At 48.2% G+C, this 26,027-nt stretch overlaps 1 protein-coding gene across 2 annotated transcripts in view; it reads left to right on the forward strand.

Annotated features, from left to right (window-relative positions):
* DNAJC3 (DnaJ heat shock protein family (Hsp40) member C3) overlaps positions 1-26,027 on the forward strand; it is a 534,981-nt gene that overhangs the window by 161,354 nt on the left and 347,600 nt on the right. For both annotated transcript variants that reach the window (XM_069640694.1, XM_069640695.1), the window contains exons 5-6: positions 8,140-8,292; positions 25,369-25,550. In XM_069640694.1, coding sequence (XP_069496795.1) covers positions 8,140-8,292; positions 25,369-25,550 — 335 coding nt within the window. The remainder of the gene's footprint in view (positions 1-8,139; positions 8,293-25,368; positions 25,551-26,027) is intronic.

The raw sequence follows: 26,027 nt of genomic DNA on the forward strand, positions 1-26,027 counted from the left end.
GCTGGAAAAGGGTGTCCCTGAGCAGATGGATTCCCTCCATCTTGAAGTGGTGGTATACTACAAATGAGTTGAGGGCCTTTAGGTTTATCACTGGGCGAAAGCCCTGATCTGGTTTCGGAACCAGGAAAATGGTACTTAAAACTGAGAGGCCGTGTAAGAGGCCGGGACTACCGCTCCCTTGGAAATGAGGTCCTTGACCTCCACATCTATTAGAGACTGCTTTACTTTGTCTAAACACAGTGGGTGGGGAGCTGAGAACTGGCAGGGAGGGGAATAAAACTATATTCAATATCCTTGGACTGTCTGTAATACCCAGGGGTCTGATGTGAGGGACTCCCACTGTGGGAGGAAACTGGCCAGTCTTCCCCCTAGATCTCTGTGAGGAAAAAACTCTTAACACTTGAGAAAATACCTGATGCTCCTCTTGACCTCCCGGCGCCTCTTCCTCCACGTCCTCTCCAACTCGCATTTTGCTGATGGAAAAATTGGGTATTCGCTCCCTGAGCAGAGGAGGAATTATGTGCGCCTCTGGAGGCGAACTGACGGGGACGGGAATGGCCCTGGGAGAACCGCCCGGAAGAGCGGGCTCTACCTCTCCCGGCCTTGGGGAAAACCTTATGCGCAAACACCTTTTTAATGTTGGCTTGAGCCTTATCCAAAGCTGTGAAGGTATGCACATAAGCCAAAAGGTCTTTCAAAAATCTATCCCCAAACAAATTTCCTTGGGCAGAAGGTCCTGCTTCTCTTTCAGACATATCCGCCAACTTGGGATCTAGTCTCATAAGCAAAGACTTGCGCCTTTCTTTGGAGATTGAGGAATTCGCATTGCCAAGCAGGCAAACAGTTCTTTGGATCCAACCCCTTTAAAACATTCACGTCAACTGGGGAATTGGAGGACGCAGCCTCTTCAGCTAGTTCAAAGATTTGCGTGACTGGACCCAAAACATCCAACTGTTTATCCTGGCAGCTACGCCAGGCCTTGTCAACCCCTTTTTTGGGGTCTTTCCCATTTTGAGAAAGAAACACCGCCATAGACTGATCTAGCTCGGGTGTAAAAGCCACCTTGTCGTGAAGGACCGGCCTAGGGCATTCAGACCTCAACTTACTTCTGTCCCCCTTAGGTAATGGACGCCTGATCCAATATTCTAGGAATTAAGAAACTTCCTGTGAAGGATGCCACTCTGCCGATCTAGGGTGTAATATGAAACCAGGGTAAAAAAAATGGTACGCCATTAACATCCAGAACTGGCCCCTTTTGTGTAGGGACAGGAGCCACGTTTCTTTTGTGTCTCTTAGGGGGCGAATCTGAATCCTCAGAACTATCCGAGGTAGAGATAGGAATAGGGGATACCTCAGCAGGAAGCTGCGAGGGAGCTGGCCAAGGGGTTGAGCAGAGGGGTTGCTGAGACTCATTCCACCTGTGCTTCTGACCTCTCCTAGGGGAAGACTCTGGGGACGTGACAGGGCAAGGAGTGAGTTGTCATGAAATATGCTTAGTTTTGCTGGTACATTTCTTAAGGGGCTGAGGTTTGACAGAGGGCCCCGCTTCCTGAGAGGGGTGAAAATCCGCAATGCGATTTATCAACCTATCAAACGCTGAAGCCAGTGTATCATTGAGACCAGACAAAGCCAAATACAGAGAAGACTGGATTGCTTGTGCTACAGACGGGTGGTGACTAGACTGGTCTACTACACTATCACCTTTCTTGGAACGCACTTGAGCGCTAGCATCCACAGAAGCTGGGGCCATATTCTTATCCATGACAGTATTGGCAAATATCGTGTCAACAGAACTGTCAACTCCCACACCAACCAAATGCAGCCGAGCAGGCTGTCTAATAGGTGCACTTTAGCCAAGTCAGCCGAGCAGGCTATTTAATATATATATACACCCTATCAGGGTGGCAGAGACTGGGTGCTGATGGCAGCCGTACAGGCTAATCAATATAAACACCCTAGCAGGGTGACAGTATGAAAGGAAACAACATACAACCAAAAAACAGGCCTAGCCTGTATGCACGTGTCTTTATACGCGAGCAGCGTATTGGGAGCAAGATACGCGATCCGTGTGAAAGCAAACAATACCGGCACTAACGTAGTGACGCGCATCGGTAAGAAGCTAAGCTTCTTTAACAAGCTGCACGCCTCACTACCTAAGCCTGAAGGAAACGTGTGCCAGCCCTCACAGGCGCAACTATGAACAAACCTCCCCTGAGGGAGAAAAAGAATTACGCGTGTCGCCGCCTGTGCAGTGTGAGGCAGGCGACGCAAACTAAATGAAAAAACACGGCAAATGCGCTGCTTAAGGGAAAAGGAAAAAGAGAATTCCCTCGAGACTGGAACGCTCCAATGGAACGCTGCAACAATGTAACACTGACTCAGGGAGCCCAGCGTTCTAAAGCGAACCCAGCACCCAGCAAATTACAAATGCAAAATGTATTCAATGAAACAAATGACCAATTTCACCGTTACAGTGTAGATAAAGGTCAGGACTCTTTCTATATGACACAAAGTAATAGTCTAAACTCCATATATCATACACTAAGACAAGAACTAGGAGTGACTTGACACTGGTGTCAGCAGCAAAGAAAGAGGAGTTGGTGTTAGAGCTGGTGTAAGTGGATCTAGGTCACCTGGCCTAAGCCCCGCCCACCTGGTGCCTTCTTGGTTGCTGCCCTTTTTCGCCACTTAGCAAGCCCTGCCCACCTGGTGCCTTCCTGTTTGCCGCTCCTTTTCACCACTTAGCAAGCCCCGCCCACCTGGTACCTTCCTGCTTACCGCTTCTTTTCACCACTTAGCAAGCCCCGCCCACCTGGTGCCTTCCTGTTTACCGCTCCTTTCCACCACTTAGCAAGCCCTGCCCACCTGGTGCCTTCCTGGTTGCCGCTCTTTTTCACCACTTAGCAAGCCCCGCCTTCCTGGTTGCCGCTCCTTTTCACCACTTAGCAAGCCCCGCCCACCTGGTGCCTTCCTGCTTACCGCTCTTTTCCCTACTCAAGGGGCCCTCCTGCCTCTTTTCCTTTGCAGCTGGGGAGCAGGTGTAAGTGGATCTAGGTCACCTGCCCTAAGCACCACCTACCTTATTAACCCTGCCTCTTCCTTCCTGCTCTTAACTCTTAGATCAAGGGCGTCTCTCGCGCGTGCGTCCAAAGTGAAGGGCAGTCAAAGAAAAGGGCAATTCCTGTTTGGAACTGTTCCGATCAGGAGGATCAAGGGTCCGACCCCCTGCTAAAACAGCAGGTAAGCATGCACCAACATGTGTTTACACCTCTGTCCCCACAGGCCATCCCCACCTTCTCTGGTTCCCCCGTGTTGTTCCCCTGTGCCCCCCGTTTCCTGCGCACAGGAGTCTGTCCTGATACATTCTGGTTTTACCATCACCGTCTTGTGGCCAATGCTGGATTTTACTTTTATGGACTTCATTGATTCACGGTGCGTCACCCTTTCTCAACTCTCATGCTGGACTTACTTTGCATCTTGTACTCATGGTGGTCCTGAATCATGCTGTTCCCATCTTCATCTTGTATCCAGACTTGTAACATTATGTGTTATTACTGACTTCTGCAATTGTATTCGCTCTCCCCTCTTGCTTCTCCACTCTTTTTGACTGCTTACTCTCTGTTTTCTCCTCCCTCTCTCCCTTTTCCTATCTCCTCCCCTCCTCCCCTTACTTTCTTCTATGCACTTACTCTATCAGAATTGTCCCTGGACCTTGTATGATGGCAACCTCGTCTGTCACTCCCCAATCCCCGAACTGTTCCCCACCCCCCCACCCCTCCAGCACTATCTGAAACATTGCCAGGCCTAGTACAATAGTCGCTTGTTTTGTTCCTCCCCTCCCTTTCTGCACCCCTCTCCCTCACCTTTTGTTTTCCTCCCGCTCTACCAGAAATGTCGTCAAGCCTAGTACGGTAGTCCCCTGTCTGTTTCCATTTCCTTCCCACTCTTCCCCCTCCCTTCCTTATCTATGCATGTCTTAGCACTTGCACTATCTGAAATGTCGACAGGCCGAGTACAATAGTTCATTTCACATCCTTATGTTCATGGCCTGTAAGAATGTCGTTGTATTTTCCCTTGTTCCCTCCCTTGCCTTGAAGCGCTTTGAAACACATTGTGTTATAGGCGCTATATAAATAAACTATCATCATATCAGAGAAAGGGACCTTTATGGGACTGGCTCTTAGCCCATTGGTTACTCTTAGGGCATGACCTGTCCTCCATTTTGGATTGGGATGTTTTATATATTGCACTATTGGAACTGTGATGAGTTCTTTTCAGAAAGTTTTATTACAAAGTTTTTTCTTCTTTGCTGCTGTGATGTCAGAGTACAGATTGTAATGCATAATAGGAGCCTCCTGTCTTGCCATAGAATCCGATGCCCTAGGCCATCTGAATGTATGGGGAGGAACAGGAGCCCCCGCCCCCTATAAACGTGCCTCCACCAGTACCACAACATACGACCGCTATGTGCCATGCAAGGCTGGGGAAGAGACCCCCTGCCATACGCGGACCTTTGGGCGTGTGTGCGCTATGGTACTAGTGCCATGGGGAAACCACTTTACCCATCACAGTGTAGCCAGCTTAGGAGCATGTCCGTAGCTTCTTGCTGCAGTTGAGGGACTGTTCTGGCTTGGCTCCTCCATGGTGGATGGCTGGTCAGTGGCAGTGCCCCGTTCCCCATTATGGGCAAGCCACGCCTGGCCATTTGCCAAGGACCATAGCAAGCCTGTTCAAGAACTGTGGCTTAGTGGCCTCTGTCCCCTTCAGAATTATGCACTTTCGAGCTGGCATGTCTACGATTTCACCAAAAACATTTTGTGGCACATTTGATCTCTCACAAATTAATAGAAAACATCTTTGCTTGTGAGACATAGCCCCCGACTGTTCTTGTCTGTGCACTTTGTAGTGTATGCAAAAGGAGGGACTGGGCAGGTTTTTTAAAAATAGAATTATACTATTTTAGTTATTTGTCTTGACATGCTCTGTAAAACATTCTCCTGCTCAATTGCCATGCCTCACTGTTTCTTTTGAAAACTGTATACATTCGGGCATTTCATTGTAGTTTCAAATATGGATTTTATAACCAAAGAGGACTTAAAGTAAAATGCAGGGCTGGATTTTCCCCCGCTAAAGGTCAAGGTGTACTTGACATTGCTGCGGCTATGGTGAACAAGCACCTAAACATTTTCGCAATGGGCCTACCTTGCTTTCCCACACCCTGGGCATCCGTATGAGTACATTGTGGTTGAAGTCCAGAGCACCTTTGCATTAAAAAAAGTAAACGCCACCCGCGAAATGCTGACAATGTTGATGAAGGGCTTCAAGTACACTGTTGCTGCACTTCTTAATACCCACGCTGTTTTGGAAATGTTGATAATTGAGGAGGGCCCTCCAATAGCATCTATACCGATTACCGCCTGCAGCATATTTTCTCCCTTGGACTGGAAAACTTCACTAGGGTCTGTGACATTAGGTTATGTTATGTTAACTACTTGTAAAGCGCATGGTCGCCCAGAGGCGGCATGGTGCTGGAGATGATGAAAGAACCTTAATCACAGTTAACGAACCCAGAAAGCTTTATCCAACATAATGAAAAAAGAGTTTTTAAGGCTTTCCTAAAGGCCAGATGGTTATAGATCTTTTTCAGTTCGGCTGGTCGCTTGTTCCAGAACAGTATTGTACGAAATGACCGAAAATAAAAGTCCGACCACACCAAAAGACCTAAAACACACACCACGAAAAGTTCTAACTACCAAAAGTTTGAACCTTTCGTGGTATGTGTTTAGGTGTTTTGGTGGGGTCGGACTTGGGGCTGGGGGTGGTGTCCCCCGCAATACCCCGCTCACCATGCTATACAGTATACTGAGTGGGGTGTTGCAGGGGACACCCCCGCAGCACACCCGAGAGAAAATAAAAAACGTGGGCTGCGGGGGTGTGCCCCGCAACACCCCGCTCACTATACCGTAAAGTATAGTGAGGGGGGTTGCGGGGAAAACCCCTGCAGCTGCACGAAAAAAAAAGAACCTTGCAGCGCCGGTTCCCGATCACGGAAGTGAAAGGGAACTGGTGCTGCAGGGACACATCGCGTCTTCAAAGATAAGTAGGTTTTGGGGTGGATGGCGGTGTGGGTTTGTAGGGGTTTTTAATGTATGTTCGCATGGGAAATGTACAAACCTTTTGTGACGACAGAAAAATCACGCAGATCCTTCCAGAACTGTGCTCTACTGCGACCCAGAAAGCTTGTCCACCCAGTCGGGAGCACCGAAATGATGGTGCACAAAGCCAACCAGCCGACTCAGATCTCAAAGAGCGGGAGGGGATCTAGCGAGAGAATTTATAGCGCAGATACTCCGCCAATGCACACTTTTTTCCTTCCACCACACCAAATTCCATCATCTCCCCACTCCCCTACACCACAAAGGTTCTTCCTCGGGGTTGTTCTTCTTGATGGCAGACTGGTGTACAAAGCCCATGTAGAGCGGATATGAACGAATATGGGAAGGAAAACGAGGGGGTGGGGACCCAGAGTTAGCAACCACCTCCCTTCTGTTTCCCACTTAACTTCAACTGTGGGCACAGAGACCCTGAAAGCCCTAAACCACAAGATGGGAGAGGGACCAAAAGAGCCCACCCTCCAGCTGAGAACACATTTGCACCGGGGGCCAAGCAGGGTGGGGCCGAGTAAATGCCAGATTACTATCCCAACTATAATTAGGTTTAGTCATCGAAAGTAATGCAATTCCTGAAACATGAATTTGAATTAAAATGAACTCTAGCCCTTAAGTGCTTGCTTTCTGCAAATGACTAGATAAGTAGAAGTGTCTGCATTGTGTATGCAATATATCTGTGTTTAGTTTTCTTCAGGTATTTCGAGAACGACAAGCATGTCTTTTAAAAGCCTTCTACTTCTGGTCCTATTTTTATTATTTTCTGCAGAATTTACACCTCAATTTGATCAAACTTCAACAGATTGCAAGCATCTTAATCCTTGTTTGTTCAAGGTCCTAAAGTATCACAACCACAACGTTCATGCTTTCTTAAGCAGAGCAGTGACATCAAAAGTTGAAGAGGAAGTGCGGGACTGGGATACAAAATGGACCTTGCCAACATTTCTGAATTGCACTTTGGCTTTTTTTCTTGCTGAAACTGTGAAGCTCGTACTCTGGGGCAGAATTTTGGAAAAGTGTATAGAGCATATTCACCCTACTCGTGCCAGCCACATACCAACACGAACCACGCCTGCCATTCTGTCACTGCCCTGTAGTTATTTGGACCAGTCAGAGCATTATTAAATCACTGTAAATCGTGTACCCTAGTTTGTCAAATGCCGTATTCCCAGCTCTTCACGTGAAGTATAACTAGGAATGAGGCATTTCTAAAACAGTCCCATTTTAACCACTTTCTTTCCCAGCATAATTGTGAAGTTGTGTTCACCCAATATTTCTTTATCTGGCTATGAAGCTTACTGGCAGTGATGAAAATGATGGCTATTTTTTGCCATAACCTCATTGCAACTGACTTATAGGTACTACAAATCCTATTTCGGACCTGGTTTAACTTGATAAAAGGTTTTATAGTAGTGTCCATACTTGGGGAAACTTCAAGAGCAGTTGTTGGATATGGGGACCTTTTAAGATTTCCTGGCTGCAGTTGCTCACATTGCCCTGTGCACTGGCTCAGTATTAATGTTGAAGTTGCTAAAATAAATGTTAGTTCCTCAAATGTCATATGGCAGCTCTTCACAGAAAATATAGTTATAAACTCTGCTTGGTGAAATCACCATGTTGGTGTTTGCAGAGCCCTCAAATTTCCCCATGCGGTGCACAGAATGGATATCCATTGTTGGTGGTGTTCTTTGCATTCTGCAATTTCCATTTAATTCTAGTACTAAAAGTCCCTGAATGCAAAGGCAAAAGGGAGGACCGGATCTCCAACTCGCGCATGGCATAGAGAAATTTGAAAGCTCTATTATCGACTGCTCCTAAACCAATCAGAATGATGCATTCTGATAGTGCATGGCTCAGCAAGTGTACAATTTTCTATAAATCCTTAAATAGTTTACAGTACCACATCACACATGCACCTAAAACGCAATGTCCTCTTCGGTTAAATCACACAATTTGATAATTTTTCTTTCAGCTCAAGTCTAATCCCAGTGAAAAAGAAGAGAAGGAAGCTTCCTCACAGCTGATGCAATCTGATGAACTGCAGCGCGTGCGCTCACAGGCTCTCTACGCATACAGCCAACGTGATTACCAGACAGCAGAGATGCTTCTCGGTACAATTCTTGAGGTAAACTCTAGAATGTGAGATGATCTAGAATAAAGGTCTCCATGTCCAGTATTTGAGAGCCCCATCACCACCGGGTTATCATGATAACTAGTGACTATGTAGCTAACTTGGATATTTACGCTTAACTGCTTTTCAAATGTATTTGTGCGCCAATCCTGAAAACGTGGAAGTGATTTTCCTCTTGACAGTCGTGTTGATTGCTTTCATGTGCAATTTTCGTTCAACCTATTTTTATTGAATATTATCTCTCGTCGATCTGTATATTTATAACATTTAAAATCTGTTTGTTCTTTATACAATTCCTACTATCATACTATGGCCGAAAGGCGCGAAGCGTGATCACCATAACAAGCAAAGTTGATACATTCACATCCATTTTCTTCTGGTTTTGCAGAAACATCTATGCAAGATGAAGAAAGAAATTATAAAACTAAGATTAACTAAAAACCTAAACCAAAAAGGGTTTCTCTCTGTCTTTCTTGAATCGGCATTTGTGCACAGATCACAATAAAAACTGTTCCAACATCTTACATTGCACAGTTCTATATTGAATAAGCTGTTTACAGTTTAAACATAACTTGTAGGTACCCTCAAACCCATCCCTTCGAGATTACCCCCTCGCCTACACAAGCGATCATTCCCACATGTGGATCCAGTTCATATAATGAAAAATTGCAGCGATTATGGCCCAAATATGGAATTATTATTCTCAAAGTAGAGAAGTGGGCTCTAAATACCAACATATTTGCCATACTTGCCTTTCAGGGAGTAAGTTAATTTGCCATAACTAGTTGATGCCAAAGCTTATGCCAAAAAAACATTAAAATGGGTACAGTCTGCTTTTTTCCACCAGTGACTGAGACTTCTGCCACCAAAAGGATTTCATTTGTTAATTTTCTCCTATGACCATGCAGGGGACATACATCCACAACTCCTACAAGAGCATTCAGGGGATACAATGGCAAGCAAATCTGGGTTACCTTTTCAATTAAGGAAATTATTTCAGTCCAAAAGAAACAAGACTCCATATGCGCAACATGGATCCTGCTGCCTGCGTTTCTTCCAACCTCAAGGAGAAACTAATAGCAAGATCCTGTGTAGTCAAGCGGAAACCATATACGATCTGAATAAGAACTTAAAATGTTTACCGGCTTAATTGACCACAGTTGCAGTATATGTGTGCTTTTTCACAGATTTCGGACCACAAATATTTGGCAACCGGGTGACCCAATTCCTCCTCCCACTTGGTCACATAAGGTAATTTATCATTGCATTAAATGCAGAACAGGGCTTTATATATCCACAAAACCAAGTGGGTGAGGGATCTTCCTGTAGCAGTCTTTTAAAAGGCGTTGTATAGCTACCACCCTCCTTAACGTTGTGCTGAGTGATCCAGTGTCCGATTTGGACAGAAGTAAATGTATCAATGTCTGTTATAATTCTGATCTAGTTGGCCTAGACATGATAGACCTCCTGCGTGCCACTGTAGGAAAGTGTACCCATTGATTTCTGGGGAAAGATGGGTGCCCAAATACTGGGGGCTGAGTGGTGATTTGTTTAATTTTATGAAATAGCTCTTCTACAGTATGACGGGGTAACCATCATAGATGGGAGGCTTCCTGGGGCGTTTCCCTGGATTTTGCTGCAATGTAAAGTAAATCGCGACTGAGGTGGTGCTGATTTGTAAGGAAATCCATAGCCTGTTTGAGGGAGATGTTTTCATTCCAGAATTTTCATGAGGTGATCAGAAAAGACCATTTGGGACAGACAACCCCCCCGCCCTCACCCCCATCCACTTAATGATGAAGAATATTGCGTGAAATACGTGGGATATGCACTTCCATATAGATATATCCATCCAGCATTGAAACTGATCAATGATTGAGTTAAGTAGGTCTACTTGAAAAGCCTACAATATGTAGGGAAGACTGGGCATGATGTTCAAACGTCAGACAAGACCATTGGTTCAAATCTTACAGGAGGGAGGACAAAAGCTTTGAAAATGCTATTAACCTAATATATCATGCGTTGCAGCGGTAATAACACCTAAGTATTTAATAAATATACTTCCAGCAAAAAGGGAATGTTTAAAAATAGGGACACTATTAATTGATTGTTATGTTTAGGGCTTTAGACTTGGTGTAGTTAACGTTACACCCAGAGACGTCCTGAAACCATTGTGTTCTTGGAGTCTCTGATCTTAAAATGGATACCCGCAAAAAGTAAACATTTCTGATGATATGACGGAGTATTATAACTTTTATTTTTGCTGACTAGCTTGTTCAAATGGCCCTATTACCCGGGCGAAATCCAGCGGAAGTCGGGAACATCCCTGTATAGTGCCTCGCTCTAAACATACTATGGGTAACAATTGTCCAATTATGCCTGCACCCAAAGGACTGGAGCTGATGCTCCATCTGAATTTTGTGTGACGGCTTGTGTCACTGGAGCAGTTTTGGATTGAGTTGAGGGCAGTGGTCCTTTGCCTGTAACCTTACCCTGCTATATTTACAAGGCTGAAGGGACTTAAAAGGGGATTCGCCTGGCACTGATAACTATCCAGATGAGTCCAATTCAAGCCACTCTGGGTCACCAGACACACCTGGTTTGAGCAGGCAGGCAAAGATCCAGTAATCCAGGCCTGTCACTTCAGGTTTCAGAATGCTCTTCATGCATTGAATATTGCATCTTTGGGTCCCAGATGTGGCAAAGCTCTCTGAGCCCCTAAGCTTCTGTTTTACTGAATATCTCTGGGTATGACACCCTGCAAGGTTCTGAGGACTAATCAATAATGGTAGCTGGTAGGGGGTAGAAAAGCAGTTGCGCCCATCCCCTGCTTGGCTTCCCACCTCCCTGCCAAAAATAATGGAACCAGAAGGAACCTGGACTTTTCTCTTGAGAGGGCAAGTGAAGACAACTATCCCCAACCACCAAATCTCCAATAACTAGCTTGGACCATCACTTCATGTTTTCATGGCTTATCTGAGGACCGGCTTTACAAGCACATGGCTTCTAATCCAAGGGGAGCTGCCACATCATTGATCAGGGCAAACGGGGGCGCAGAAGCCGGCAGCCTGAACCGGCGCCTCCTCAACAGGTTGAATCTTTCAAAAATAAAGCAATTTAAGAGCAATTCTGCTACTTACCTCTCTCCGTTCCGGCTACCTTACTCCTGGGGCCCCTCCGTCTACGATCCCGACGAAAAGCGGATCCGCTTTCATCTATTTCTGGATCGCCCCTGGTGTGGCCTCCTCCTGCTCCACCACCTGCCCGGCTCCTGCGGTGATCCTTCCCGCTCGGCGGATGGCCGGGACAGCAGTGTGCTCTTCTGCCTCCGGGATTCGCCCAGCACCTGCAGCAGAGTCCTGGTGCCTCGCTTGCCTCGCTTGTGGTATTCGACCGTCCGGAGTCTCGGCTGGGCCGTGGCTGTTTTGGAAGCCTCCTGTACTCTCTGTGCCATCCTGCCTCCATTCTGGCTACTGGGGTCCCGGCGGGGTGAAGCTGTTCGGAGTCTCACCATTTTGACTCCCTCCCGCCACCGGCAGCCCTCCTCGTTCGTGAGAGGACTCGGCACCTGCATTCACCAACACCATCCCGTCTCCTCCAGTGCTCCGTAGAACAGCGGTGAGTTTCCAACTCCTTGTGTCACCCGGCAGCTGCTCTCAATCCTGGTGCCTGCCTTGCCGCTGTGTCGTGCCTGGTCGGGGAGCCACCATTTTGACTCTGTCCCGCTGCCAGCGGCCCTCCTTCATTCTTGAGCGGGCTCAGCCACATAAGTGTCACCCAGCACCTGCAATCAATCCTGGTGCCTCGCTTGCGGTCCTCTACCGCCGGAGACGAGCGTGGCTGCGTGGGGTCTCAGCGGGATCAGGGCTGCTCGGATCGCCTCCGCTCTGTCTCTGGGCCATCCACCCTTCACACTGACTCTCTGGGTCCCGGCAGGGCCTTGGCTGCTTGGGGTGCCTCGTTGCTGTCTCTGAGCCGCCGCCACTGGCCCGCCCCGCCTGAAATAGATTCCGGCTGTATGGGATTGCCTGACTAGCCTGGCTCATTCTGGCTGGTTACTCAGGATCCCGGCTCCAGCCCTACTGCCTCTGATGTTTGATGTCCTCCCAATTATTAATTTCTAATGTGTTTTCCTTTTTTCCTTTCGACTTTTCCAAACCTAAACATCCATCCCTTATCCCCTACCCTCTCTCTCTGATAATGGGAAACCGAAATGGAAATGCATACATTTTAAAAAATGCCCTTTGCTTTTGTTTTCTTCCGAACAATGTTTGATTGAATTACTTAACTTTCTCTTCTGGATATTCCATTTTACCTTGATTTTTACGATGTGGTTTGGTACATGGGGATTGGATGGTGCATTTATTATTTTCACTTATGATGGGTCATAATTAGATAAGCCCTGATTTGAGAAAGGCACCTTGCCGAAACGCGTGTAATCCATAGGGCAGATCAATTAAACTTTCTTATCACACAACAGCAATTGGACTTAGTCTCCAGCATAATTTTTTTTCTGGCGCAGTAATAAGGTGTGACCACAGCAGCCTGGTTTCCTATTGCTTAGGATCCCAGCCCTACTTCGACACCAGCAACCCTTCCCGCTCTGGTGCGGGTTCACCCACGGAACATCGCTGCTTCAGCCCACCCTCCTTGACTGACTCTGTTCTTCTCTGGTGCCCACACCACTCCTGGTCCCATCGCTTGAGGCCCTCCCAGCTCAAGTGTGGGTGCAGCTACGGAGGATCCCTGCTTTGCGCCATCCACTATTTGATTTCCTCCACTGGTGCCTTTCTTCCGCGCCTAGTGCCGCCCGCGCCCCCCCCCCACACATGAGCGAGAGTAGTCTGGAGAATCACTGCATCAGTCTGACCACCATGGCTGCCTGAGATCTCCAACCAAGACCTCCTTACTACCCCTTCCATCCACCTGTTGCCCTCCCTGCTCTTGTCTGGGCGCAATTGAGTTGGTTCGCGCTACCTACTCGCCCACCTCAACAACTGTTTTTATACTGGTGCCTACAAACTGCTCCTGCCTCCGCCGCTTGCGGCCCTCCCCTCTCAGGAGTGGGTGAAACGCTATAGGGTTTCTGTACCTGCCTATCCTCCTTGATTGCCCCTGTTTCTTTGGAACCTCCACACTGCTCCTGGCACCTCTGCCTGGGGTCTTCTCCAACCCTAGACGAGTCATAGCTGCCTACCACTCCGGATTCAGTTGGCCTGCCCAACGCCCCTACTCCTCACTTACTCCCACTCTAGTCCTGGTGCCTTCGTCCCTCCCCGCCCAAGAACAAGAGCAGCAACCCATCATCCTGACTTCAGCTGCCTGCCTCAACCACCCTGGCCCCTTCCACCACTGACCCTTTCTAAGATCTGGAACCCCCAGCTCTCCCTATTCTTGACTTGGTACTTCAACCCAGTCTCATGACCACTATCTGCCTTCACCAATCGCCTGAGCCCTCCACCAATGCCCCTATTGTTGATCCGACACCTGCTTAGGTCTAGGTGAGGTCACTCTGGTTCCCCCTTGACCGGCCTGTCATAGACTGCCTGCGGTCACCTACTAGCCCTGGACTGCCTGCAGTATCGGGTGCCTGCTGTCTACGACCCTGCTCTTGCTCTGGTCCTCCTTCTGCCATCGCTGGGCCTGGGATTTCCATTGGCGTCAGCTGGTGCCTGCTGCCTGGCGCTTCCACTCCGTCCCTGCGCCTCCCCCCATTGACCCTCACCTGTCTGTGGCAGGCGCCCCTCATTCTGCTCCTGGTCTGCTGCTATCCTCTCCCCATCACTCTCCTAACTTGGTCCCCTGATTACTGTTCCTACTTGAAACTGCTTTCCTTTTTTCCTTTCGACTTTTCCAAACCTAAACATCCATCCCTTATCCCCTACCCTCTCTCTCTGTGAATGGGAAACCGAAATGGAAATGCATACGTTTAAAAAATGCCCTTTGCTTTTGTTTTCTTCTCAACAATGTTTGATTGAATTACTTAACTTTCTCTTCTGGATATTCCGTTTTACCTTGATTTTTACGATGTGGTTTGGTACATGGGGATTGGATGGTGGAATCCATAGGGCAGATCAATTAAACTTTCTTATCACACAACAGCAATTGGACTTAGTCTCCAGCATAATTTTTTTTCTGGCGCAGTAATAAGGTGTGACCACAGCAGCCTGGTTTCCTATTTCTTTCCTGATCATCAATTGTCCCCCTGGCCCTCTCTCTTCCTTCTATGAAGATCTGGATCACCTCCTCTCGCTTATCTCTCCCTCCCCCTCTCCTCTATCTGTGCTTGGCAATTTTAATCTCCATCTCCCTTCTCCCCCTCAATCCTCTCCCCTCTTCTCTATCTTTGACTCCTACCTCCTTTCCCCTCTTCCTTCCTCCCCCACTTACTCCTCTGGCTCCACCCTGGACCTCATCTTCAATTCTTCCTACCCCTCTTCCCCTGTATCTACTCTTCCTATCTATCTCTCTGATCATGTCTTACTCTCTTTTTCCATTTCTCCTCTCCCACACTCCTCCGCTCCTAACCTCTCCCCTCCAATCTACTCACGGTGTGATTTCCGCAACTTTGACCCCTCCCTCTTTATTGACACTTGCTCTTCTTTTCTTCCAACTCTCCAAGACTTCTCCTTATTATCTGTGAATGACGCTCTATCCTCCCTTTCCTCTTCTATTTCCTCCTCCCTTGATCAACTCTACCCCCTTTCTCCTTTCCACCCAACCCGAAAACCCTCTCAACCTTGGCTTACTCCTCAACTCCTCTCTATGCGACGCCTTCTCTGACGTCTCGAGATACTCTGGCTCAAAACTCCCTCGCTTTCTAACCAAACCTCTTACTTCTCTTACCACGCACTCTACGACTCTTGTCTTGCCTCTGCTAAATCCTCTTACTTCTCCAACCTACTCCAATCTCAAGGCTCTCACCCTCGCCGTATCTTCCAAACTCTCTCAACTTCTCTCTCCCCCCACTCCTGATTCCTCCTCCAATTCTACTCTCTCCCCTTCTGATTTTGCCAGCTTCTTTTCCTCTAAGATTCTTACCCTTCGTCAAAAAATCCACACACCCTCAGATTTCACTTCTACCCCCCCTCCCTCTTCCTGCATGTCCATCTTCTCTGCCCTCTCCCCTTCTGAAGTCTCCACACTCCTATCCAAAGCCCACCCCACGTCCGCCCAAACTGACCCTCTCCCTTCCCTTCTCATCCCTAAGATTTACCCTCTTCTTATACCCTACCTCACCTCCTTCTTCAACATCTGTCTCTCCTAAGCTACCTTTCCCTCTGCTTTCAAGCATGCCACAATCATCCCTAGTCTGAAGAAACCTTCTGCTGATCCACTTCTCACCTCAACTTCAGACCTATCTCTCTTCTCCCATTCCTCTCCAAGCTTCTCGAGCGCCTTGCCTAGTCTCAGCTCTCATTCTTTGTCATTAACTCCTCTCTCCTACCACCCTACCAATCAGGCTTCCGTCCCAAACATTTTACTGAAACTGCTCTCACCTCTATTCTCAACTCCCTTCTCTCGGCTCGCCATGCCAAACAATCCACTATCCTTATTCTCCTCGACCTCTCTGCAGCCTTTGACACTGTCAATCATCCCCTCCTCCTTCACACTCTTTCTTCCTTTGGCTTCAAAGGCTCTGTCCTCAACTGGTTATCCTCTTACCTCTCTTCCCGCTCCTTTCCTGTCTTCTGGGGTGGTCGGTCCTCTCCTACCTATCCTCTTGAATACGGCGTACCCCAAGGTTCGGTACTTTTTCCTTTCCTATTCTCTCTTTACACCTCCCTCATTGCCCCTGTTATCTCTTCGTTTGGCATCTCCCACCACTTCTATGCCGACGACACTCAACTCTTTCTCTCTTTCTCGTCCTTCTCATCTGACCTTCACCAAAAACTCTCCTCCTGCCTTACTGCCTTTAAGAACTGGATGGCTTCCCGCTTTCTCTCTCAACACTGACAAAACCGAAGTTGTATTCTTTCCCTCTAACTCTCTTCCCCCTGCCTCTCCTCCCCCATTCATTCACTTTTCCCCCTCCAATCTCCCTATCTCTCTTCAAGCTTGTAATTTAGGTGTTCTCTTCAACTCCTCTCTCTCCTTCTCCCAACATATTTCCCTCACTTCCCGCACCTGTCGCTACCACCTCTTCAATATTCGCAAAATCCGTCCTTCTCTCACTTTCCACGTTACCAAACTCTTAATCTCCTCCCTCATCTTCTCCCGCCTCTTCTACTGCTCTTCCATACTCTTTGGACTTCCTGCTCCTCCTCTTTCCCCTCTTAAATACATCTACCACACTGCTGTTCGTATCCTCTGTCTCCTTACCTCCCGTGACTCCATCTCTACTTCTCTCTTTCTCTTACCTTGGCTGGCTTCCTTTTCACTGCCAACTTAAATTTCAATTTCTCTGCCTTGTCTTCAAATCTCTCCATGGTCTCGCTCCCCCTTATCTCTCCTCCCTTCTCTCCTTCTACTCTGCCTCCCGTTCCCTTCGGTCCGCTGACCATTTCCTTCTCACTGTACCTTCGTCCCCTTGTGCCTCATCCCGTTTCCACTCCTTCCAACTCCTAGCACCTCTACACTGGAACTCCCTTCCTCTTGCTATCCGTTCTACCCCCACCTTCACCTCATTCCGCACTTCCCTTAAATCGCTCCTCCTCCATTCTCCTCCCTGAAACTCCTTCGCCCTCCTGCTCCCCCCTCCTTATTCTTTCCCCCTGACTAGCTCCCCCCTCTCCTGCCTCCCCCTCACCCTCACCCTTCCCCTTCCCTCCTCCTACCCGTATCCACCACTCCCCCCTATCCACTCCCACTCCCCTTCTCTACCTATCCCCCTCAGTTAATTGCTCTTTTCACTGTTTTGTTGATTTATTCATAATGTATTTGCTTCAACCGTTATATTGCTTGTTTATGTATTATGTTGTTCCATTGTACAGCGCTTTGGTGTAAGGCGCTTAATTAAATCAATAAATACAAATACAAATGGTGCAAATGGTGCCAAGATCACTGTGCCCGTGATTCTGAAAAGTGCGACTCCTAGGAAATCTCTGTGGTCTCAGCTCGGGATGGAGATTGCATAGCTTCAGGACTCCAGGGATTCACTCTGATCAGGATTCTTCTGCAGGGTGGTGCATCGCTATATGCCGCCAAACCCAACATCTCTTTTGCAGTGGTCATTTTATGGCCTTGTCATGGAACAAGATGGGTCCATCACACAGGTGGCCTGGGCTCCATGCCCTCATTCAATTTGCAGCCCTCTGCATCAGTCCTCTCACTCCTTGGAGTTGATGTCGAAGGGGACTTGCTGGTTGGGGGAGGGACCACATTGACCCACCACTACTCGGAAAGCTCCATAGCGCTAGATTTGGCCTGCTCCGTGCATGACCAGAAGTGCTTGGGGTGCCGTTTTTATTTACCAGTAAAGATTACAAGTTTTTTATGAGGGACATGTGTAGTTCAATGTCATAGCATCCGTATGCCTCTGGAATTCTGTAGGTCAATTTATAACTGGTCAGCTGGCCCTTTGGATCTTATTCTATTCCATATCATCTTGGTTCAGTCAACTTTTCTCTGCCTTCATGAAAGCCTTAATCCCTTTTGCTTCCCTTGCAACCTACTAAACACTTCCATGAAACTTCATTTGGCATTGATATTTTTTTGCCACTTTCGATGTCTTCAGGCTCCAATTATGATTTTGACGTGGGAATATATTGTGGCATATTTTTGAGAATTTGTAGTGAAATTAATTTCGTGGGAATAAAAATGTTATCTCCACGGCAAAGAGCTTTCGTGTTCATGCTTAATATATTTTCGAAATTCTATGTGCCCTGTCACATAACCAGTCTGCTTTCCCAAGCAGCAGTGCAATCTCTTGGCTTGAAAGATGCGACTGACTACCTCAGTCGATAAGAAAATGCTACCTGAGAAGACCTAGTACTACATTGTGACTGTGATGAATCTTTTACCATGCTGTGTGAGAATATGATAACACCAAGTTGTAGTGCAAAGATCAGCAGCTGCAATGTCTGGTGTATTGATTTACATCCAACACCTGCACAAGGCTTACTCTTACGTCCCGTCCCCTTTCCTCCATACTGTATGGGCGTCCTTCGCGAGGGACGGGAGACAGAACCTTTTTCACCAGAAAAAATCTTCTTCCCCATTAAATTTAGAGGGGTACGGGGGCACAGCCTAGGGAGCATGCACTCACCTGACTCCGCCCCCCCCCCCCCCACCGCCACTCCTCGGTCCCCTTTTCTGCGCCGACGGGAACGGGCTGTTGTCACCAGTGCTCCTGGGTTTGGCTTCAGCCATGTAATACCACGCGCTCTTCCCTGGATATTCTTCGATCTTTGTATTTTTCTTTTCAATCAGGTACTGGTTCCTCCGACGCCGCGCATGTGGACTTCAGCGGGCTTCAGCAGGTCCCAGCCTGCTAGGGGCTCTCCTCTACATCCAACCCACATGCCCCTTGCCTCCGCTGCCTTGGCCCCGACCACGGCTGGGAAGGTTGTTCCGTGTGCGAAGCACTGACTCCACCGGCACTGAGGAACAGGCTAGCTAGGTGGAGCGAACTCTTCCAAGGTTCTCCGGAGGACCTAAAGGACTTTGTCTAACATTGTTCGAGGCCGAAGGTAGGACCTATTCATTGCACCCCGTAAAGGCGACTTTACCGTACCAAGGCTAGTCTAGCTACCGGCCTCACGGCCCAGGGGTCTCCGGATCCTCCCAGTGCCTGTGCTGAGGGACTGCAAGTTTCTTATACCAGAGTTATTCCCAAGGGGCAACGCCCTACTACCGGCATCATGTCCGAGGGGGCGCCTTCATGCAGCACTACCGGCACTTCCGCAGAGGGCAATACGCCTTTCAGGTCTTGGCGTGAGGTGCGGAATAAGCCTTATGTTCCATCACAATGCGTCTGGGTCCGATGAGCCAGGCACCTCGACTTTGGCACGCAGCTTGACCAAATGGCCGCCGCACCAAACAAAATGGCCTCTCGCCCGATACCCTCTCTGGCGGAGTGGGTGGAGGTATGAGTCACAAGGTGGGACTAACGTGGCCTACAGCTTATCCAGCAACAGCGCAGGCAGGTTCCTCCTGCACCCCAGGCAGTGTGTGCCCCGACTCTAGCAGCCTGCAGCCAGCCCGTCAATATCTCCTGCCACCTCTGCGGCCTCCAAGGTCAGGTTCTTCGAAGGATTCCTAGGACTGAGGCGAACCCCCCGGATGGGGGGGGGGCATCTGATCAGGGACATGCTTCCTCAGGTCACCCCACCAGCGTCCCCCATAGTCATTCCTCCGAGGGCTCCGGTACCACAGTCCTCAGCGGGACGCCGCTGCCCCAGCCGGCTCCTCGGATTCCGGCTTCCCTGCCACCCACAGTACATGAGGTTCCACACCAGCCTCTGCAGCAGCCACCAGCTCCGGTCTCCACTCCGCAGCCCACAGCGCCCAGCACTCCTCCACCATCTCCGGACCCCCGAGCCTTGTGGACACGCACAAGGAGGAGGACCCCGACACGCCATCTTCAGCCAGGGCCTTCCATGAACGCCTTGCAGGTTTGGCAGAGTCTTTGGGCCTTCCTTAGCCCTAGGTAATGCAGCCTCAGCAGGGGCTCTTAGCAGAAATCCTCTAGACCCCCCCCTCCCAAAACGTGGATCCAGATGCAGACAGATGTAGTTGCACTGGCCGATAAGAGGTGGCTTCTACCGCCCTCGGTCCGGCCTGTCGACCGGCTCCTCGGCGCCGGGTACAGGCAAATGGGGGGCAGGGACACTCTTGTTTCCGGCGTATCCTCAACTGCACTCTAGGGAACCAAGTGCGCTGCAAAGCGGGACCAGGAGAATCCTGGCTGGAAGTGCACAGCCTTAGGGAATCCTCCGTGGCCCACATTGATGCCTCTGCCCGGGACAGCCGCATTGCCACAGACATGATAAAGACGGCCTGGCTCAGAGCTACTAAGCTTTATCCCGGTGTCCAGGAAATGCATATTGGAGCTACCATTCACGGGCAGAGACCTCTTCCACTCCACCTCTAATGAGGAATTAGATAAAAGGAGGGGCAGCTCACAAACAGCAAGGTCTTTTATCTATTTTTACGAAGGCCACGCCTAGGTCCTCACCCAGTCTCGGTTGCGCTCCGACAGGGGTGGGCTTTTGCCGGGTTCCGAGGCTTCTAAGGGCAGAGGTCCAGACAACCTGAACGTTCTCCGAGTCAGCATTGGAAGAAACAACAAAAGGGTGGACAAAGGGGTTCTTCTGGTCCCCCTCCTCCATAACAGCCTCAGAGGGGAAAAAGGGGGTTGGCGCACCTCTCCGGGGCCACGTTTCTCCGGTGAGGGGCAGCCTTGCCTTTCACGTGCAATTTTGGTGCCAGAATTGTTCGGACCCCTGGTTCCTCCCTGTAGTCTCCAGGTGGTACCGCCTACCGCTACCTCCCTCTCCTCCTCTCCCACAGCCGGGACAGCAACTCTGCGGGTGCAGACCTGGCTGCTCATCTAGAACCAGGCGAGGTTCAGGCTTTTAGGCCAGGATTTTCTCATCCAGATACAGGACCAGGCTGGACTAGTCCTCCCTCCATCTCTCCATACCTCTGCAAAAATTCAGGATGGTTCCGCCACCTCTGAGCTAATTTACTTGGTTATAAACAACAAAATTGTTTCCCAAGCAGGCAAAACAGAATCCAAGCTCTGCTCAAAGGTCAATAGACCGAGTCCTTTAGGGACTCAAAATGCTTAATAATAGCCAGAATCTAGCTTGCTGGCTTTAAAATCCAGTAAAAGGAAACAAAGAGGGAGTTGGCCCCTCCAACTGGAAAGACTGTCTGTAGCCCTCAGTCTTCTTGTGCCTCCTCGTCTAGCTCTGTCGCCGAGCAGCTGTCTTGAGTGCCTGAAGCTTGCTTTATTTATACTATTTGGGCAACCACTAAAGTTGTCTGCCCAGATGGGAGGGGGTAGCCTGCTCCCCCACGCCTACAACCGCTAAAGTTGTCTGCCCAGATCGGAGGGGGTAGCCTGCTCCCACACACCTACAACTGCTAATGTTTTTCCACACAAAAACATCAGTAAACTGAAACTACATGTAGGACGGAGATTTGTTGTCCCTTCGCTATGCCTTGTTATCTCTTGTTCATTATTTATTAGAACACTTGATGCTTGTCCCGGGAAGAATCGAACAGCAATGGACAGCAGTGTTTATATAAAAGAATCGTAGTGTACCAGGCTCAAGGTCACTGGCGCTCAGCTCAGACTTGTGAAAAAAAAACTCCAATGTACTGTACTTCAGTATAAGACGATAATGCTCAGAGCTCGCGTTTACTGAATATGAACGTGTTTGCATTGCACATGCATTAGCATCAATGCTGGGCCTACGGTTACATGTCCCCCACCCCCGCCTCCATGAGCTGTAGAACAAGCTGTAGAGGCTTCATGGGAATAACAGTGAAGTGACAAAATAGCATGAAGAACATGATAGAATACATATGTGCTAAATAATGTTCACTCACTCTTCACCAGTTACTAAATATACTGACACAAACCTTTGTTCTCGAGGAGCCAGCTGCAGCATGTACTGGTCAGTATACAATTGTGAAGCGTTGACTATCGCTAATGAATCAGAGATGGGTTTCACGAGAAGTTCCAAACAGTTATTAGCTGTCAGGCAGGAAACCCCTTGCTTTGGTGCTTTGAACAAGTTCTCTGTTACTTGTCATGACTAAATAAAAAGATGATCAGGATGAATCCAGTTGCAAGGATGTAGAACACTGGTGTGATCCCCCAAGCCTATGTTTAAAAAATAAAAGCCCAAAATACTCTTCTACGGATTGAAAGAGAAGAATGTCAGTTCGTAATGGATCCCAGCATGGAGCTCACATTTGTTGGATCATAGCTGTCTCCTTTGGCCAATCTAGTGTTCTTTCCAGAAGGTCTTGGGCCTATTGAAGAGCTCTGTTCAATGCTTCTGTGGAAGTCTCTGTGGTGTTAGTGATGTGTATCTTCATATCCAGAAGATATGCCAGTCTCAGTGATAGTTGCAGGAACTTCATTGGTGATTTTCACTTCGGGCCAATTCAATAGCATTAGCTCAGTCTGCACTGGTGGATGAAGAATAATGTTGCAAAGGTGTACCACTGGTGAGACAGTAATTAAACCGGCAATCCCCATAGTCTCACCACAGCAGGGAGCATTACACTGCACAAAGTAGGATCCATTCTGATGTAGTAGAGTTTTGCTACTGAAGGTTTCCATTCAAATTGCACTCAGCATGCATTTGGTCGAGTTCCAATTCTGCTCACATGGGCTGATCCTGAAAATGCCCCGGCATCTTGTATGGGGTGTTCCCATACAGTTCTTCAGGGAATATAGTTGCACTGTAGATTCCTCTCGTTTTACACAGGCATGAGTATAGGGCACCTCATATATGGTTTCCTTCTTTACTTGATGCATGGTGCCCCAGCATTGCAGTTCTTCACACAACAATGTGTTCCTGCTGGTATGGAAGTGTTCAGGATGCCATGCAGTGTCCATGACATCAAGTCTTTGTCCTATCTGGGGTGCCAAAGTGACATGGTTTATATTACTCCTAACACCGCCCCTGCTGGGTGGGGTTTTGGACACTTCCCTTGGGTGGGGGGTGGGAGGGAGACTCTGGAGGTAGGGGTAGTAACAATCCTGTCGCTGACACACCAGTCCCAGATGGGACAGGTAGCCTGCTCTGAACGCCTATAACTGCTCAAGTTTTTCCAAACAACGAGAGTGGACTGAAAGTACAGCTAGGACTGAGATTTGTAGTTCCTCCACAATGCTTTCTCATGTCTTGTTTATTATTTATTAGAACACATGGCACTCGTCCTGATAAGGTCTGAACAGCTATGTTTATAGAATCGAAGTGTATCAGGCTCAAGGTCACTGGCGCTCGGGCCAGTCTATTTACAAAAACCTCTAATGTACTGCCCTTCAATATAAGAAGTTAATACTCAGGGCTCACGTATACTGTGTATGAAAGTGTTTGCATCGCACTTTGCATTAGCATCAGCATCACGGCTGGGCCTGTAGTTCACACAATATGCCACTTTTAACCATGGCTGATGTGGGTAGAAACGAAGTTACATGTCAAACTAGCCAACTAGAAACGGTCCCACAAGCAGGATTTGGCAGAGAGGCAGCACAGTAAAAATCAGGTAATGTCCCATAAAGGAACACACAGTGCAACCTTCAGGGAGGACTGCTGGGAAACTAAAAAAGAACTCTGGATGGAATTCCGCTAGCTTTGAATAAACCAGGGACATGGACAGAGGAACCAGTGTCCAGCCGTTATGGTGACACCCAGACCTCAGCCGCTGGGGCCCGTCTTCAGAAGCAGTCTTCCATGAAATGTGTAACATCTCAGGAAAGCACAGGGTCTCCCACTGATAACCCATACACTTGGGGCTGGCCTCAGCTAGCCCTCCAATCACACCACAGTGCTGAACAGTCTGCCTCCACCACACCTGACCTGATCTCACCTGAACACTGCTCAATCATGTCTCTTGCAGGGCTTTTCTACCCCCGATTCCCTTCCCCTTCTCTCGCTGTCCCACACATTGGTTCATCTGTTGGCCTGCTTTTTGGGTCCCATCTTGTCTTGCTATTTCCCCTGGGTGTTGTCACAGCAGCTGTAAATTTTAAATCCCCCATTTAGCCCCTCCCCTGTTAGCACATATTGATCCGACTAGTCTTTCCAATATTGCCTCTGGTGGCTGTTCTTCTGTTGCAGAGAAGAGGCCAGTCTATCTTTGATGTTAGAACTACTTACTGGGCTGGTCCTGGTCTTTCCAATCTGTTCTTAAAGCCGGCGGTTTCACTTGGCAGGCCGCAGCAATTTTCATCTGCTGCTTAGCCTTCTGCGGCAGGTAGTCCTGAAATTATACAATCAGAATTCTGGCCAAAATAAGGTATGGCAGCCATTGGGTGATATAGGGTTGCCGATACTGGGCCCTCCTAACTCACACACCCCACCCCTGGGGCAGGACTGGCTCTGGTGAAAATCATGGTTGGGCTACTGCCCCAGGTTCAGAGGGGTCCCAATACCCCCTTCACCCAACCAGGTCAAATCCCTGACCCTGTCACATGATATGTATGTTCTTATACAAGTACTCTGCAGGGTAGGATTTTGGAATCTGCGCTCGCTATTCCCTGGATGCTTGTTTCATGGCTGTTGGTTAATTTGGCCAGGCTGTTCTGAAAGACTTCTTCATTCAGGCCATCAATCATGCCATCCTCAGATTAGTCTATGATCTTCCTGCAATTTACAAATAAATGGACACTTGGACATAAATATGAAAACCTACCTACCTGTGTAATAACATTTGTCCTGCTAGCCCCAAGATTTTTCAATTGGATACTACAGGCCATCCATTTTAGAATCTGTAGCACAGTAAATATAACCTTCTGTTGGTTAAGGTAAAGGAGCAGAAGGGTAATGCATGCAGAGATGCGTTGGGTGTTGGTCCTGGGGACAACGGAGGACTGTAGCTCTGTATTTGGTCTTGCAAAATTAAGAGAAGCTATTCAGGTATAGTAATTGCACACAGTGATTTGGAGGAGGAGCAGAAATGCTTTACAAAGGTGAGCAAACTACCCAAATGTGTTGCCTGTAGTACTTGGCAGTTGCCCAGCCTCAGCCCCTCCTAACAATTGTGGCTTTTCACTGCTTCTGCGTTTGTGGTCCAGGCTCCTATTATCCTGCCTACTGCTGCTCTGCCGCCGCCGCCTCCTGCTTTTCTGTCATCTTCTCAGGGTTGCTACCTAATCTACTACCACCACTCCTGCGGCTCACTGTTTTGTAGGCCCTACTCTGATCCTGAATCTCTATCCTATTTCTAATTGGTTTTGTTTAGTGAGCCTTTTTTGAGAGTTCCCAGATTTCTCCTTTGCCCCTCACATTGTGGATCCATGATGTACCATGCAAATACATGGTCCACTTCCTTAATTTGTGGAAGATATCTTGTGATTCACTTTTTATCCTTTGTAATCTGTGTTTTCCAAGCAGTACTGTGTGTCTTGTCATCACAGCCTAGCGTTTTCTCTTTCTCAAGGTTTGTGTTTGGGATGCAGAGCTGCGGGAACTCCGAGCTGAATGTTACATCCAGGAGGGGGAGCTTGGGAAAGCCATTAATGATCTGAAAGTTGCCTCCAAATTGAAGAACGACAACACAGAAGCCTTCTATAAAGTTAGCACGATATACTACCAGCTTGGAGACCATGAAATGTCACTCAGGTATGTTGCTCAAATGTTTGCTTCTTCCATGCTATACATAACACAGATGAAACAAATGCATAATTCTGAATGTCAAATGCTAAAATTTAGCACCAGGAATTTGATTTTAGTTTCATAGAGCACCAAGTCCCTCAGTTCCCAGATCTTTTAAGAAAAGGCTAACATTTTGTTGGTTTGACCATGTGGAATTTGCTTCAACAGCACAATGTTCACAAAACTAATATACAAAAAACTTTCTTGACGGGAAATACCTATATTATGCTCTGTCATGACTTGTGAATATTATGAAAAATCCGACGCCCTCGTCTGTGAATCCCTGCAAGGAAGCCTTTCTTACATGGCCAGGGAAAGGCAGAATTTACCTGACTCTGACCTTGGGGTGGCTATCTGCGGGAGGTCCACGTGGGAGAGGACAAGCTTCAGGGAGATGGCAAAAGACTAAGTCAAGACAACCCATCAGTTATAACTTTTAGTGAC

Source organism: Ambystoma mexicanum, chromosome 7q (assembly GCF_040938575.1).
Source record: "Ambystoma mexicanum isolate Mex_15411 chromosome 7q, UKY_AmexF1_1, whole genome shotgun sequence".
In the NCBI taxonomy this organism is placed as follows: Eukaryota; Metazoa; Chordata; class Amphibia; order Caudata; family Ambystomatidae; genus Ambystoma; species Ambystoma mexicanum.